The 18,133-nt window shown below is 42.6% G+C and overlaps 1 protein-coding gene across 1 annotated transcript in view; it reads right to left on the bottom strand.

The window, feature by feature from the left end:
* Positions 1 to 18,133, bottom strand: part of GALNS (galactosamine (N-acetyl)-6-sulfatase) — a 50,889-nt gene that overhangs the window by 11,071 nt on the left and 21,685 nt on the right. The window contains exons 11-12 of the mRNA XM_068956409.1: positions 17,281 to 17,383; positions 6,666 to 6,787 (exon numbers count right to left, since the gene is read on the bottom strand). Coding sequence (XP_068812510.1) covers positions 6,666 to 6,787; positions 17,281 to 17,383 — 225 coding nt within the window. The remainder of the gene's footprint in view (positions 1 to 6,665; positions 6,788 to 17,280; positions 17,384 to 18,133) is intronic.

Genomic DNA, 18,133 nt, shown 5'->3' with positions numbered 1-18,133 from the left:
GTTCCTGTTTTCTATTACCAATTTTATTTGCAATTTAAAGTCTCCACAATACATGATGCAAACAACAGGTTTAGGGTTCTGCTTCTTAAATACGGCAACTGCAATTCCTGGAAAGACTCACAGGGCCAAGGAAAAACTAGAAAGGAATCAAACAGAACAACGTAGGGTGGCCTATACTGTATTTCACCTCTCTAGTCCAGCAGCACCTGCAGGCCTCACACGTAAATACTCCTGGAGGTGTGTGGAGCATTTGGCCATTTAGCCTTCTCTGGCTTGGGGTATTCCTGATGTCTCTCACCTTTGAGGATTCTCAAGCCTCCTTCCTTTCAGCAATAATCTGATGGCACTGATCCTCCACCTGGTCACCTATTTTCATGGACATTGTAACGTCCCAGCTTTGGGAATCTTACCTCTCTGTTAAATTTCATTCTGACTTAGCAAAAGGTTCAAATGGTACAAGGGAAAAAGGCAGAGTGACTGCACAAAGCCTTAGTTTCTGCATAAGCAGGTTACAAAATATAACGACCATCCATCTGGTTCTCCAGTTAGTTGTTTCAGTAGTATTTCTGAATCATAAGTTGCGTAGTGGGTTCTTACACTGCTCTTAGGCTATGGTTGCGGTCTGGACCTGTCTTGTAGAAGATGACATCAGTTTCAAATAGCAGCTCACATTTTGAAATCATGTCACAGGGTTTTTTACTTCTAATATTCCTCTTTATACAGTATCATTCTAGTCTAGACACTTACTCAGCAAAATGCCTGAAGGCTGTTGGTCTGTCATGTTTAAGCGCAAGTTAACAACAGTTCATCAGACTTGCCATGGTGCTGAGTCCTAATACTGGAGAGGGCCAAGCGAAGACTAGCTACTGATTTAGACAACTTTGCCTCCATTCCTAGTCCCTAGGCCAGCAACTGTCCTCTGCAGCCATACTGTCCTTCAGACCTCCTCCCTCCAGAGCTGGATGTGGGACAGGCCATCATGTCTGACTGGCGTACTTCCCCGACTGTTTTTCTGTGTCCAAACCCTGCTTGGTTGCTGGCGGACAGCAGGTTTTTTCTGGCATCACCAAGGCTTTTTATCTACAACTTGTCTACAGTTTTAAAGTTTTGCTCAATACCACCTCTCCTGTAGCAGCAGCTAATTCACCCCTGCAATGCAGTTGTTGCCATTTCCTTGTATTTGAAGTTGAGGATTCAGCATCCGCCCTGGGCAAGATTCTGGCTCTTTGTTATACACATTTTTTCTGGCTTTGCCCCTTCTCTCTTTTCTCAGTGGAGAAGTTTCTGCCCTGATTAGTAAGGTGAGACTGGCAACTTTTCTGTCAGATCCTTTCCCCTTTAGCTTCCCTTCAGGAGCCTCTTCCCTGCTTTTCTGATTCCATAACTAGTGCAATTACTTCTCTGATGGTTTCCAAGATTTTCCATCTGCTCGAAATAGGCACTTGTGAGCTCTCTTGTTAATTAATATGTTCTAAAATCATTATGTTCATCAACCAAGTTTTATCATTTCCATTTTTTTTTCCTGTAATAGTCAACTCTATTGCCCTAAGTCAAACACAGGTATTTCGACATTCAAAATTTAGTAAACTCTGTTTTGAATGAAGACTAATCACTCAAAGCAGAAGTCACTGCTAACCTGGCGTACAGACAAAGCATTAGCATGCTGTACTTACTTGTTAGCAAGCTTTGTACCTCTGGCTCAAACTGACAGAATTTAAGAGATTCCTACCACCAATTCTTTCTGCAGCTTTGCAGTCTGACTCAAAACACTCTTTCTGCTGCAGCCTGTATGGGGTATTTTGTTAATCACATTTGAAGTTGTGCCGGCTTTTGCTTTCTATTATTACTTGTGTTCTTCCTGACTGTTATGAAGTATTTTAGCGAAGGCACGTATAAACAGTAATCTCTGACTCAGGTAATAAAACTGAACTATTTTCAACAATTGGTTGTGAAGATGTTTACTGAATTTGTCAAATAGCGTTTGAATGCATTGCATTCGTGGAGAAACAAGTTCCCTATGCGGCACTCAGGGGAAACACAATACTCGGAGTGTAACAGAATTTAATAAAGATAAAGACTTATCAGATCTTTTAGTTCTGCTTCTGATACATTGGGTAACTAAGGCACTCCACAGTTCAAGTGTCTTTAAATGAAGCAAAGAATCCCTAGAATACTGCTTAGATTTAGAGAAATGCTTCTGCTTTGTGTGGTACTTAGCACGCTATCTTATTTATACTTAAAATCTGAGAGCTATTAGATCTATTCCACAGCCCACCCAGATCGAGTCAATCTCTTGGATGACAAAAGACGCAACAGGTTTTCTTCTTACCATACAAGGATTAGGTAACAAGGTAACTCTTACTGATATGAATACAGAGTTACATTACCATTTGTGGCAACCAAATGAAAGATTATTTACCAGTAAATACACTTCTTTGAAATATATTGGCCATATATACCCTTGTATTGCAGGTGTTCTTATCACAAGCACCTTAGCCAGATGCCAATTTTGTCTTATCAGTACCTATAAGTATGTTCATGCCCTCTCTCATCTGGCCGCCATATAAAGGGGGAGCGTGCTCTACGGTGCCAAGTTTCTCTCAACTCGAGGACCCAAGAATCCTGTAGTTCTCAGGAAAGTCATCTTCTTTTCAGAAGAGAGGCGGATAAAAGCTTGGTAGTGAACGCATCTGACACTAAGGCTGAACATATCAGTCCTGAAGATCACCTATAGGATAGGGATCTTGCTCCATCCAGTCTACTGATGTACGCACGGCATGATGATAATGTAAATATGCCATCATTTGGGCAAAGCCAGACAGCGTGCTCCTGGAGGTGCGTGAGAATTCATAATATGCATTTGGCATTGCTATGAATTCTAGCTATCGAAACGCAAAGTCAGTGAGGCTGTTGGATTGCCAGGGTGAAGTCTCCAACCAGGCAGAGAAATACCTGCAATCATCTTTCAAGGCAAAGGTGAAAAACACAACTGTGTCCCTTGGCGGAAGATGGGAGGGAGCTAGCCACTGACAGAGGGGCAATAGCACCGCAGGAAGGAACAGTCCCAGCTGTGCTGGGAGGGTGTGTTCATGGAGGCAAACATGCAGGGGGACACATGCACAGCGATACATGAAGGGTAACATGAGCACAGGGTGCCATATGGCTCAGAACTGCCAGACGCGTCCTCAATGTGATGACAGGGCCTGCCTGTAATTGCCTGACCAGTTTTTCCACTGCACAAAAAGTGCTCCTGTGGGAGATAAGCTTTTGCAGATATTGTTTGCAGGCAGGCTCCAGGAAATCCAATAAGCTGTGTCAGGAAGAGGAAGGACTTTCCTGGTTTACCAGTTTACCATGAAACCCAGGGAACAGCTAACTTTACATGCTGTCTCTAGATTTTGAAGGACTTGAATCCTCAGTGAACCCTTTAGCAGTCACTTCTCCAAGGAAAAGGTAAAAGGCTAATCCCCATCTCTGAGATGAACTGAAATCATAACCACAATCTTGAGAAAGACGTATTGTCATGCGGTACCTTAGGTGCATAGTGTCATGACCCAAAGACATTTCAGATGGGATTGTCTGAAAATAAGCGCTGCAAGTCAAAACTGTTGACTCAATGGACTGAGCTGACTGATTGCTAGGACGCCATGGCTCTGATATCCCTTAGGATCCTAGAGGGAACCCAAAGATAAATATTAAATCTCACTAGAGGTGCATGCCCGATGCCCGGCCTTCAAATGGAGCAATGAACCGTCTTACAGGCGGTTGTATACTTGACCATCCCCCAAACTAATGGGCATTAAGAGACATGACAGGTGATTAAAATCATTTTAGGGAGAAAACAAGGTTGTACTAAAATAAGGAAAAAACAAAAATAGAAAATGATCTAAACAGGCAGAGAAAAACACAGGACATGAGCGTGCAATGCAGCTCCTCCATGGCCTCCAGAACAGCAGCAGAAAAAAAAAAACAAACTACTACAGATTTAGCAAAGGAAAGCAAAGTGGTAAAAGTCAATGAAATAAAGGGAAAGGTAACCCTGAGAAATCAGGGGTCCAACACAAATTTTTGTAAAGGCCTTAGCAACATAAAAATGCTCCAGAGGAGCCAAGTTGGTGAAAGAGCCATACGATACACTGTGCTCCTCCGGGGCTGTGTGAGGGCGAACAGAGGAACGAGGCCCACAGGTACTGTGAACGCACACAAACCTTGGGCTGGAGTACAAGCGATATGAACACACCCTGCATGTACAGACAGACAGATGCATACTTGGAGAAGAAAGCTGGATTCCCTTCTGAGGAACATTAGCATAGGGACTCCCAACAGGCTGTCTGCCAAGGGGGATAATTAAGCTAAATAAAAATACACAACAATAACAGCCCCACAAATGAGGATAATTTAATTACCACATTGGATATAGGAGACCCACTTCCCATGAGTTTTCCATTGTGACCAGAGAGGAGACAATAGTAACATAATGTGCTGCAGAAAGGAAGATTCATTCGCTAAAAAGAGGCTTTCTATTAGGGTCTGCATATTAAACAACATCACAGCTTTCCATAATCATGTCATAATCTTTCCATAAAATTCAATCAAGGCAACAGCTTGTGAGTATCCAAAAATCAATGGAACCATATGAGAAATGATTGCAGAGGTAACACCGGAATTTATTTCAATACTCAACCCCTAGCGGCCGTAAGGAATGTCTAAATAATAGGGAAGCAGGCGTCCTGCAAACACCTCTTACAGAAGGTCTACTCTCCCTCAAATTCAGAGGAAAAATAAGCAGTACGCAAACTGTAGTTCACTTAACAATATGCAATTGTTTGATTTTTGGAAAGAGGTCATTTTCACCTACTCATCTTCCTAAAATAAAACAGCTGTTAAACTGAACAGGGCATAGTCTCACCTGGAATCCCAGCCCAGTAGTATAGTTTCACTGAGCTGAATTTAAAATACAGGAGCTGCAGATTTGCTTTATTCATTAGTGCAGAAACGCAATATAAGGGGAGAGCTAATGTGTTGGGCTTCTGAAGTGCTTTGTACACTGTGCAACATACCTCTAGGGTGCTCATCTGTTAAGTGAGAGAGAAGGTACAATATTTTTCCTCCCTTTCTCTCTCTCTCTCTCTCTCTAGTGAAAACACTTAGTGGCCAGCACACACTCAGTTCTTTTGAAAGTAATGGAGTGAGTGTATCCACTCATTTATTTAAAAGAGTTGAGTAATTGCAGCCCTGTCAGCTCAGAAAACATCTCTCCTCTGTTAAAGCCACTGCACAAAACCATTTCTGTGCAGGTGGTCACAGTAGTTTCCTTTTTATTTACTTTCACATTCTCTGAGTCAGAGTCACTGGTGAGGGAAGAGGCTGCATGCCCCCATCTGTATCTAGTTCTGCCACAGAATAAAACTCAGTCAGTAGAAGGAAGGAGGGAGGAAAGTGGGGACACTTTGGGAGCCTTTTTGGAGGTGCTAAGTTAATATGTGGCTTGCGCTGGCTGATGACTATGTAAATCGTTACAGAAATCTCCCAGGGGACGGTGTGTGCTGGAGATAAAGATTACAATAGTAGACTTGCAGGAAAATGGATTCAGACAGCTGGGACAGTCCAAGGAGGGGACAGGCTTGAGCAGAAAGTCCTCTTGCTAAAGACTCTCTGGAGAAGCTCCTTCAGTGGGTGCTAGGGAACTGAAAAGTTACCACATCTGCCTTCTGCAGATTCCAATATAGCACAGAGGAAAAAGGCCACAGAGTATGCAAAGATCACTACAGATATTTCCTCCTTACCTCCAAAACACACAGAGAATTGCAGCAGACTAGTTCCAATGCACACTCTCACTGCAACCGTTTTTTCACTCCACAGCTGCCCAAGACTTAGTCCTGTCCAGGGAAGCAAAAGTGAGCATTTCACCTCCTCCGTCTGGGGTTGTTGGACACAGGACAAGAACCATTGGACTGATGAGTCCAACCAGGAACAGGTGGGCATCCATCTGGCCTGACCACTCAAAAACCAAGGTTTGTTCCTTCTTTGCAACTCTCATGAGCTTTGGCTTTCTGGGACGGTTTTCGAAAGACTGCAAGAAACAGCTACCAAGGCAAGTGAACTATATGGAGCGTACACTTACATGCCTCTGGTGTCACCATGTTCCTGTGACATCCATGCCAGTATTATCATTACCCCATTTATTTGTTAGAAACGACTGTATCACTCCACACCGTCATGTGAGCCTCCTAGATTTTGCTCTAACCACTCATTTGTCTCAGTGACCTCCACTTTTTAAAGCTATTTACTGGCTTTGTAGATAAAGATCATTGTGGCCTTCAGCAGAGGTGTGGTGATGAAGGGACACAAGGACATGCAAATTTTGTAAATGCTACTTCATTACACTGCCCCTAATCACCAAAACCAGGCTATTTTGTCCTTACACAGTAACACTTGAATGAAAGCAATAAAAAAGACAATTAGGAAAGTGAAATTAGGGGAGCAACAACATCTGCTGGAAAAAGAATGATAAAAATGGTCTGAACAAGCCTGGACGTTAAAGCCAGACAGACACAGGCATGCCAACCTTCTCTCTACCCTGCTGCCACGCTCCTCAGGTCCTTTGAAAACGAAAACACTGACAGTCATGAGAGTTTTCACCTCCTCATTTAGAACTGGCTCACCTTAACGGATACTTTTCTCCAGGGTCCCTCCCCAAGTGGAAGAGCAGCGGCAGAGTGGTGTGCTCCTCCTGCGTATGTGTTGTCACTCCAGAGACATTCTGCCCAGGACAGAAATCGATGCCCTGCATTAGAGAGGAGGAAACAGGTCACCAAGGGTGAGGCAGGAGAGAGAATTCTGGCTGATGCCACTTTCTTCTGCACCTTGTTGTTAACCAAAACAGGTAAACTTCCCCTGCCCTGTCAAATATACCCACAGAATACAGAATCAGTCTAAAACCAGGGAGTTTGCTTTACTCTGTAAAATGGATTCTGATCTGATGGAGTAAAATAAGGTGACAGTGCAGCTACTGCACTAGCAAAAAAGCTGAAGCAAGCCTTACATTTTTTGCCTCATACAAAAGTAATCTCTATAAAATATTCATTAAAATGAAATGCCAAACCAAAAAAAGAGGTGAAACCATTTAATCATAGGAATTCTGCCTGTGGAAAGCATCTTCTCTGTTTGGTTTCTATGACTCAGAAATGCACAGAGAGGTTCTGATCACTTGGCAACTCTGATCTGAAAGGAGCAGTCACAGGCAATCATCCAGCAAAACTGAGGGGCATAACCCCGCGAGGCCATGGGCACCCATTAGCCTCCCTGAAAACTCTGCATGCTCAGCATCTGACATCAGACCAAAAGGACCTATTTCATTAAAGGGAGAAGCAAATATGGTTAATTTTAAAAAGAAAATGGGTGCATTTATTTATCTGATTTATAGCTTCTCAGAAAGCTGGTATTGAGGGCCTCACCTGGGAATGACAGCTGGGCTGGAAGAACTGTGTTAGGCCTGGAAACGTTCCTGTGACTAACGTTCAAGTCTATGGGGTCAGAAGTCGGGATTTCCCTGGCAGCAGTAGTGGGGGGGGAAGGCCACAAGTACAGGGACACTCCCTTTGCTAGCAGCAACGGGTTAAAGCGCTCAGTGGCCACCCAAGGGACAGACAGAGCCGTCTGTTCAGCAGTCCAGAGCAGCGAGCTCTCTGCATCTGCGCCTTTGTACGCCGTGCCAGGTTGTGTCTCCCAAACTCCAGCCAATTATTAGCCAGATGTCAAACTCTCTAATAACCTAGAGCCTGGCCTGCTGTCTCGCAGGCTAACAGAACGCATTTAGCCCTGGGAACAGCAAAAAATTTAAAGTGCTAATTTCACTGAAGAGGAAAATAAAGCAGGGGGCCCCATCGACTAGCAAGGACTAGCACCTAATGGACTTGTTAACCCTCAGTTTTACAATTCCAGCTAACATGCTGCGCTACTTACAATTCCTCAAAATGCCTCGAGACATGGACAGAGACATGGAGAGAAGGTAAATAGGAATATTCAAATGGAGGTGGGAAAGCAGCTGTAGCATTTGCTTATAAAACAAACTAAAAAGCTCTCTACAGATGTTGGTAGGGTTTGATTGGCAAACAATTTTCTAAAAATATCCTGTGTTTTTAATGGACAGCTGGTCAGTGGAGCAGTTAATATGCTGCTTTTCAATAAAGCAAGAAGGTTAGAAGCCCATGAAATCCCATTTATCTGCACAGAGCTATGGATGCCTGAATCACTGACTGGAAAAATAAGAGTTGCTTGATAGGTTGTAGTGGCCTACCAATAATGGACTTTAAATGGATACAAAAATGATTGACCTTTCCACCTTCTGATGCCACAGACCTCTGAAACATAGAGTGAAAAATAGAATTTGTTTCAAAGGGGACGGTTAATGAAAAGGTATCAAAGCTGACATAACATCCAAATTATAATTTGGATGCAAATCAAACAAGCTATTTAATTAAGAGCCTGCTAATTGGTACAATACTCTTCTGCTGCAAATGCTTTAGTCGGAAGAAGATTTTAGTCTCTTGGGCATTTGTTTATACATTGCTTTGTTTACAATTTATCTTTTGCTTTTCATAAAATTCTTGTAGCAGAGACTCCAGAACACAGTCTAGGTTATGCCCCAAAGACTCCCAAGAAAGAAAGTGCTGTGACAACCTTGCCTGATGCCACCAACCAAAAGCTGTCTGTCTTTCTAATCTAAACGGTCAATGCTCTCTTCAAAAGTAGTCTATTGCGGAGGGGCTGGGGGATTTTCAAACATATTGTTTTATGATATTGATAAATAACACTCTTAAAACGTGGCTGGAAACCACTATTTTCATTTCTGAGGCTTTTCAACTTTATCTCCGCAAATAAAACTGACTATTATTATTTTGATGTACTGTGTGACCACCAATATTCAACCTACAGAGACAGCTTAAAATATTTTCGACTTGATCATCAACAAATGAGCAAAACATATGCCCTAAAATCATATCCTCACATCCGTGATCGAGGCACTGTCCAGCAGAGTAGTAATTAAAATATTGTAGAAACAACTAGAGGATCCTCTTACGATTCACGGAAATGAGCACGGCATATAACTGTAATGGAGGAAGAGATAACCCAAGTAAAAGATAATGAAATGAGCCAGCAGAAAGCAAGTAAGAAGGTAATACATACAGAACTTAGCACAGTCCCTTAAGACTCATTTATAGAGAAAAATGTTTTTATCTGCTTCCTAAAACTATAAAGGATGAATTCAATCAAGAAGCAAGAGTGAGCAAACCTGGCGTGGAGATGGGCTGCCTGGCAGCAAATGAGCAAAAAGGGACTAAAGCGCTCGCATGAAGCTAGTGCAAAACCAGATAGTTCATGAGCCAGGTTACCCAGACTGGGGCTTTTGGAAGCTCGCGAGCCATAAACTTGCAATCTGATCTCGTAGACAGATCTCTGCCTTCACAGGGTTCACTTCCGGCGTTCATTCACATGCATCGGATTGCAGGAAAGAGATTTATTCATTGTACAAACACATGTCAAGTCATGTGTTGAAGAACCTTAATGTGAATCACCACTTCTCAGCACCCAGCTCACAGGAGAGCGAGTGCTCACAGAGGTGGCCACTGTACTGGGGAATGGATGGGGGAAGGAGGACTCTCACGGTATTGCAAAAGCTCTCCAGGAACAGTTCATGTATCTAAGGGAGGGAACTCTGATCATGCTGTAGTGCAGTAAATCTAATTAAAATGTGTGCAAGTGCCTCTTCTTGACTGAAAACTGATCGGTATGATAACAGTGGTCAATGCTGCTCAATTTGAGTCAGTAAAACAGTTTACATTTGACAGAAAAGAATATTTAACTTCTCCCTAAGCGCTAGCTCATTCCATTTTGTAACTCAAAGCCATTTTCAGTTCTCAAGAGGGAAAGAGAAAAATCAGCTATACCAATAAATCAAAAACCTAGGATCCTCTAGTCTGGATTGCTTTTCTTTTCTGGAGCAAAACTACTACAACATAAAATCTGCTTGAGATTTGAGAAGCATTTAAAGACAAGACAGTCCCTACACTGGAACATCTGGACAATCCCTCTAGTTACTTGGAAGGCACACACATTTGGTCATGTGTGCTGCTGGGAGTTGGGGCGGAGGGACATGCCAAAACTCCTTGTATACATCTTTGACAGGAAAGAAGAAGAAACTGCCCTCTGGCAGGGAAGAATGGAAAGTAGCTCTGCTCTGCTGGACAGGCTGAAGCACTACCAGACTGGTAAAGGAAGAGAGTGCTCCTTCCAGGTACCTCTACTGGTGAAGGCCACTAGAAGAGAATTTTAAATCATATCACCATTTTGGATCATTTCCTGCTCTTCAATAAACAAAATGTTTTTTCTTTTAAGAGCATGATCTGACAACACGGCCCACAGATCCACGTGCACGCTGCAGGATTTAACAATAAATAGAAGTGTGCCAAATTCTCGGCTGGAGCAAAAGCAACATAGTTCCACGGGCAGCAGTGGAGCTCTGCTGATTTATGCTGACAAGGAGCGGCTCAGCTCTCTGGCACTTCCAACAGGAGTTCCAGGCGGCAGCTTCACTCAAAAAATAAAGTCATGCTATGTGGAAGAAGAGCAAAGAGGTAGGCATGCTTGCCCTATCCACCCAGATAACACAACCCAAATCAACCACCACTTGATCTGCTATTATTTCCTTAAAACTATTTCTTTGAGAGACTGTTAATAACAACACGCAGAGGATCAATAGCCCGTTAAAAGCACAAGCCTAATAATATTTTACTCTGCACGCTATCAAACGTAACATGCATGTTACAGGTAACCCCGATCAGATGACGCGGAAAGGTCACTGCCTTTGTTTAGGCAAATTATTGGATCTTTTCTCCTCAACTCTAAAAGCATGAAAGCTAAATCAGAAGATCCTACGTAGAACACAAGTCAGCTCTGTGCCTCCTAAGAGAGCCAATAAAAGACTATCAGATGGCAAACAAATAGCTCAGCTCATGCACCAGGTCTCTTGCACAGGCATAGTGTTTTGTGCCACTGCACAGACCTGCTTGCTGCAGGAGAAATTCCAGCAATTACTTAAAAAAAAAAAAAAAAGTTTTCTGCACATCAGATAAACCTTTCAGGGAACACATTTTTCTACCCTTCCCCCCAGCAATTGTGCAACCTGGATTGTTTTTCCCCTTGTAAGATCTAGTGGCTATTGGTTGCACAGCTTATGCTTTAATTTCCAGAGCAAATAGACCACAGATGCTATGTCAATATAGACATGAGACAAATACAGCTGGTTGCCAGTTTGGGCTCTTCGCCAAGCAATGGAATCACCACTCGCGTTAATGTAAGCCCTTTGGCAATTTGTCACGCTGGTGCTATCCCAGATCAGTCTGACTTGACAGGCAACTGCAGATTCTGATAGTGGCGCAGCAAATCTGGGCTCTCTCTCCCGGTCATGTTTCCTCATTCCAGCACATAAAACCCAGAGCAACAACAAAACTATATTAATATTGGACAGCAGGAGAGAGTTAAAAAAACACCAGCTAATTAAAGCCAGGAACGTTGTTTCTTGCCATTTGCCACAGCACTGGCAAGAGGTAATTCTCACTCTCCTGGAAATTCCCAGCAAAAGCCTCCCAAGCTGGAACCCAGAACGACCAGATACCTGAAAGCATGACTGCCAGTTTCAACCTGGTTGAACAAAAATTGCTTCTAATGTGTTAACTGTCTGGAAGAGACCACAGAAGATGAGCAAATCAGAAAGTCTCCATCGGCTCTCAAGCAGAAGCGATCAATGGCTAGCTCATATGCTCAGAGGACCACAATCAAATGTCATTATTTGTGAGGTTCTACTTGACTTCACATCCCCCTCGCAGAAAAGGCTTTATCGATTCCTTCACGTTGACGAGAAGGGCAATCAGAACTGACTGCGGCACACACAACCCCGTTGGCATTTTACACTAAAACAATAGGGTCTTCTCACAGACACATACACAAATCATTTAAAGACACAGTAGCCTTTATTAAAAATCACTGAAGACTACTAACAAGATATTAAGCTGACAGCAGAAAGGTTGATGCTATTAGCCATTCTCCAGCAACCCGAAGGGCTTTTACACATTTTTTTTTAATTACTGTTATTATTTTTTCCTTCTTGCACCACTGCTCATGGAGAACACAAGAACTATTCTCTGCTGGATAATCTCTGTGGCAGGCAGAGGGAAGATTTCCTTTCTCCTGCTAGCTCACACTTCTTCCTCCTCTACACAGCATTAAATTAGGCAATTTCTGTAGGACTCTGGTAAATCCACAGAGAATACCCACTTTTTTCCCTTTCAGGCCTCCTCTTCCAAATAAGGTACCTCTCCCTTCAATCAGCGGGACAAAAGAACTCATAACAGTACAAACTCTGGGTGTTCATATTTTAGAAATGGAAAACTTGCATACAGTAGAACCACTTATTTAAGCTAGTGAATAGGAGAGCTTTCTCCTGCGGCACCCCTGTCCTTTTCTTCTGCTTCCACTTATAAAAGTCAAGCCTTCTGGGCAACTGTGCACTCAGCGTTACTGAGGTGGCCACCAAGAGACCGCCAGGGAGAAGGGTGAGCAGCCTGCCCCCAGGGCTGCCATTGGCAATATAAGGCAACGTAGGTACCATAGAGCCACATAACTTGGGGGGTACAGCCAAGTATTGTAATGGAAGGAGCAAGGTCTTTGCATTCAACCCAGCCCTGCTCCGCCTGCTTGTCCTCCTTCCTGCAGGCTTAGAAGTTACCCTCACTGCTCTTCCCCAGACCAGAGACTGCACATGTGTGGTACAGGAACGCTCAATTCCTTACAGCCTTGGCAGAAGTTTGACTCTAGCCACAACACAATTTCCCTTGGGTGCAGCCTTCTAAAGAGGAAGGTTACAGCAGTTCACAATGCCCTTTAGGGAAAAAGGGGTGGAAAAACAGCTCTATTTTTCCCTGAGGCTTGATGCTTCACAACTGAGACCTTCTAGTAAAAATTCAGTAGCAATAAAACAGTAGTGTACGATATGCCAAGTTTGCATGCATTCTTTTTCACGCACTTCACAATCCCAGTCAAATTTGGTGATAGGCAAGCATGACCTAAAGGCTAAAAGGATGGATGAGGAGAGCAACAAGAAAGGCAACTTGCAGGATACTTCCAGAAGTCCTGTGTGTCTTAAGCTGTACAGGAGAGGGAGCTTGCCAAGTTTATCCTTAGTCATTACTTCTCCTGTAACATCAGCCCTTCTGCCCCTTGCTTGGTAAAGCACAGTCATATCTCTCAATGCTACCGGGGTGCAGTTTTAGACTTTGAGGCCAGGGCAGAGCTGCGGGTCCTCTAGCCTTGTTTCCTGAACAGGAAGGACACAACTGGTCCAAAATGATTTGCCTACCTGAGCAAAATATATCCAATCTTGATCTTAAAATTGCTAAAATTGGTAGAAGATGTCCTACAGTCCTTGGTAAGGCAGTCTGACAGTGAATTAGGTGAATTAGACAAACGTAGAGCAGAAATATGTATACTTCCAATTGGAAATATGTATACTTCCAATTGGTCTGCACCCACCTACAACCTGCCTTCTCCAGCCAGCATGCTGCAACACACAAGGTGTGGCTATTTGTATCACTGTTGATTTTAGCTACAGGAAGGAAGATGGTCGATGCTGGTGGAAGAACTTATGCTCTGATATCCCCCAGTCCCAGAGCAATGGGGACCCAGCTCTTCTGCAGGTGATTTCACTGGCCCAGTGCATTCCAAGGGAACCCACAAGTGCAAATGGCAACTTTCAACTGTTCTTGTACAACATGTGCAAACAGGCCTTCCGAACTGTCACTTTTGCTTTTTATAAGGCAGGATTGAATATTAATATCACTTTTAATAGCATCATCAACTCTCCAAGAATCCCAACACTCAAATTCCGTTTAGCTTCTGGTCATGAAACTCTTTGGAAGTGTTTTTTTTTGGGGGGGGGGGGGGAAATGAGAGGGTAGGAGAGGAATAGAGTTTCTCTCTCTCTAACAAGCTATTTTAGTATTTTATTATTTAAAAATGTAAACATATTTTCCAAATAGTTTCCTTCCACCTACCTCTGTCCCATTTATCACCTTTTGAATGTCAGAACTGTCAGAATGCATAAACATGAGCCATCTATAAATCACAAAGATTCTCCTGAACAGAGATGGCAACCATGTAAAAAGTCCTAAATAAACATCCTATGTAATCTGCAGGCATAATGTGCCATGGAGTGCTTAGTCTCACTTAATTCTGTTGAGTGAGTTTACATTTCTTCCCTTATGCTATTCAAGAGACTAACCACTCAAGAATGCAAGTTATTGAAGTAATCAGGCCAGCAGAGAAGACAGCACCAAGGTATCCTCCAGCACCGAGAAAGACTACAAGAGTTTATGAAAGGAGTCAGATTAGAAAAAAATTGCTTGGTGGTTAAAGAAACAACAAAATAGGAGGAATAGATCAGCACACTTCATCTTTGTGAGAGATGACAAATTTTAATCCCAAGCCATAAGGCAGATGATGCTGACCAGTAAGGGTGTGTTAATGTCATGACAGTCTAACAAGACTGTAAACCTGTCTAGTGCTTGCACGGGATCCTTCTAGTGCAAATATGCCGGTATTCATATCCCTATTATCCTTTCTTAGGCTTTGCGTCCTGTAAGCTTCTTCTCTTTGGTACATTTTTATTTGTGCATAGATATACACACTTTATTACTTAACTAACTTACACTGTATTCAAGCAAATAGCTTTCCAGGTTAGAGGTTAAAGTTGCACAAGTTATTTCCTGTTAATCCTGAAAGGCCTGGTAGTCCTAAACTGACATGCATGTGCTCATGTAACAATTTCATACTTTCCAACTCAACATGAAAACGTGTTTCTGGCTGCTACAATAGCAGAGTCACATCTAAAAGTCAAACAAAAACAGACTAAGTATGGATTAAAAACAGTGCAGGTTTTTTGCATTTCCCACACTGTCAATTAATAAGGGAATGTTGAAAGTGAAAGGAGGTTTGACTAAAATGTGCAATAAATCTTTAAAAATAATGAGATACTCAATTACCCCTAAAACAAACCTCTTAAAAATTCACAGACAGCTGTTTTGACACATCTGGCCAAGTTCAAATCGCTTTCAAGTGGATGACACACCAAGCTGATACACCTGCTTATCCTAGGTCTGAGTTTAGACCCCTCAGATTCACATTTAAAAGTCTAATAAAACTCCACATTAGACTCAGATAACAAGATAATGACCTGTGCTGAAGACCCTACAGTTACACTAGACCTTATTAGCAAAAGTTCTACTGGGACGGTAAATCAAACTTATCAAACAGCAAATGTGCCAACAGTCATAATTTCTAATGCCACATGTGTGCATGCATTTAAATCTGCTTTCAAATGAAATTAGCAAACAAATTGGCCCCTTTGATTCTGGCAGAATAATTTTTCGTCCTATATCAATACAGCTGAGAACACCGGTGCCACTGAAAGAGGCAACTGTATCATAAGGTGAGATTACAAAACTCCTAAAACAAGACTCAGAACTGTAGAACTGTTCTGCATCCTGATTTATTTCTATTTTTAAACTTGCAAGGCTTGTAATTAATGGCTCGAGGACATGGGGAGAATTGGAACAAATTTCAGCCCCAGCTTCCTCTGCATGTTGTTAATGGCTAGTCTGTCCACTAATGTGCTCCAATTTTACCCACATCAACCACATGTGCTACGAGCTGCAGGAAAGCAAGTGAATTTTTAATCACCTCTCTGATGTACAGTATAATTGCTGACTTTTATCAAACAGTAGTTAAACAAAGACTTAGAAAGAAATAAATATTCCTTAATTGCACAACTGCCATGCCTCACAATAGGATAGCCTTTGAAATGAGTAACTGGTCCCTATTATCACAGCTACACACATACTCAGACATGTAGAAATAGGTTTAGATCAATGTAGACATGTATTTATGTTCAAACTAGGTATGGAAGTGTATATGCTTATATTACAACGCAGAGCAATTATTCATGTGTGACATTATCTTCCACACATATGGAAAAAGCATGCATCCGAGCCCATTCATATATCCATACACACACATATACGACTTCCCAGTATCTCACACACAAGCAAAATCCTCCACACCGTGCCATGTGTGATATATGGGCTTTACTCACACACTAACCTAGACAAACATATTATCTCATTTTAGCTGTGGACTATTAACACTAACACAAAGTGTGCAATGCATTTTTGGAGCCAACTTTCCTTTCCTTCTTACTCTGTGTAAAACAGAAACTTTGACTCCTTGAGCCTTACAGTCTTAATAAGACAAACACACATTTACAGCCCTGAATGTAAATGGGTCCCTTGGAGCCGAGTTTCCTTCTACCCCAAGACATCCCCACAAAAGAAACCATGCACTTTTACATCCACAAATGTCATCAGCACTTGTTTCTGCACCTGTGATGCCTTGAGGCCCTACCATAAGTTAAAATAAAGAAACTTAAAAAATAAATCATATAAACAATCCCTCCCCAATACCAGCTTGCTGTCAAAATTGCTGAAAGCGGTGCCATAATACATTTACTTCATGTCTAAACATATAATCAGCAAGGCACATGGGTGAACCTATCCATTCAAGAAATGGCCCAGAGTTTAGTACTCAAGTTTGAGGCAAGAAAGACACAAAAGAAGAAAAATAACAGTGCTTAACTTCTAATTGTGAGAGGATCAGCCAGGAAATCACAAAAACAGGGCCTATTTGGCAAATAAAAGGTAAAACATCTTAGACTGATGTGGGCTTGCAAAAGTGCTGGTAATAGATTAAACATATGCTCTCTATCATTTTCAATAAGAGCTGTTCTTTCCACTGTAGAGTTCCTACAACTTTCCTTTTCCCTTTCCGGGGGTGGGGGGGTGGGGGGGGGAGGGAGCCCACTACCTTATTCCACTTAAATAGGCAAGGGCACCAGGGTTTTTGTACAGTATATTGGGAGATACATGATCGGTTTGGTATCAAACTCCAAACCCAGTATGGGAAACGCAGGAATGCTCGTAATTCACCACGGAAAGGACCTTAATATTAAAGGGCTAAGGACTGCTGTTAAAAAGTAGCACCACTCAGAACAACTCAGAAAGAGTTTGTTCATTTTATTTCTTTCCTTTTTAAAGGGTTATTTCCTCACAGGAGGAGGACTGGGGAAGGGGAGAGCGAGAGAAAGGAGGGTGCAGGTCCATGTCCTGTTACCTTGCCGTACTCCTCCCAGGAGTTGCTCCAGGTCCAGTAGTGAGCCTTGTAAAGCCCGACTCTCACTGCCATCATCTCGTTGCCACGGTAATAGAATATGGGCCTGAAAAGGATGCAGAGGGGAGAGCTCAGCCGCGTGAGAACCACGAACGCGCTGGGCCCAGGCAGCCGCCACAGCAGCCTCGCTGATAAGGGAGACAAACACTTTAATGGCGTCTGACTTCCGATTCAGCTATCAGTCAGAAACAGGCCGCCTTCTAATAGTCTCCACTGCAAGGTTTTCAATTAACATTTTTTAAAGTGTTCATCAAGTTGAGAGCTCACATTGCACGAGAATGAAACATTATACAGCTTGGCTGCCAGTGATTGTTAATCCCTGAACTATCAGACCCTGTTATTTCCTATAGAGCGTGCCGATTTAAACACCAAATGTCTCAGAAGTGGCGCGCGTGCGTGTGTCAGCGAGAGAGAGAAAAACGGAGATTCACAGAATCCGTGATGCTCAGCCTCCCCTTCCGGCGGAGGGCAGCCAGGCAGCACCAAGCTATGTGCTGCTGCTGTCAGACACGCAGGATGGCCAAGGAGGACACCAGAGGATGGCCTGTTCTGGATGCCATCACAGAAAAACTCTATACAAAAAAGCCTGGCTGCCAAATAAGCTTTATTTTTAACTCCTATCAATTTCCTTTCTCTAAAACCTCCCCTTACGTCATCCACAGATATCACTGAAAACTGCTGTTTTTTCCCCTAAGTTCTCTTAATTAAAGATACATTTGAAAAATGAACTCCATTCAGAGAAGCTGGCAGTTTATACCCTTGTACATATACTACCCTTCCGATGGGCATCTCAGCA

Source organism: Struthio camelus, chromosome 10 (assembly GCF_040807025.1).
Source record: "Struthio camelus isolate bStrCam1 chromosome 10, bStrCam1.hap1, whole genome shotgun sequence".
NCBI classification, from domain to species: Eukaryota; Metazoa; Chordata; class Aves; order Struthioniformes; family Struthionidae; genus Struthio; species Struthio camelus.
The sequence above is the reverse complement of the archived record's forward strand: the minus strand, read 5'-3'. Positions and strand labels throughout refer to the sequence as shown.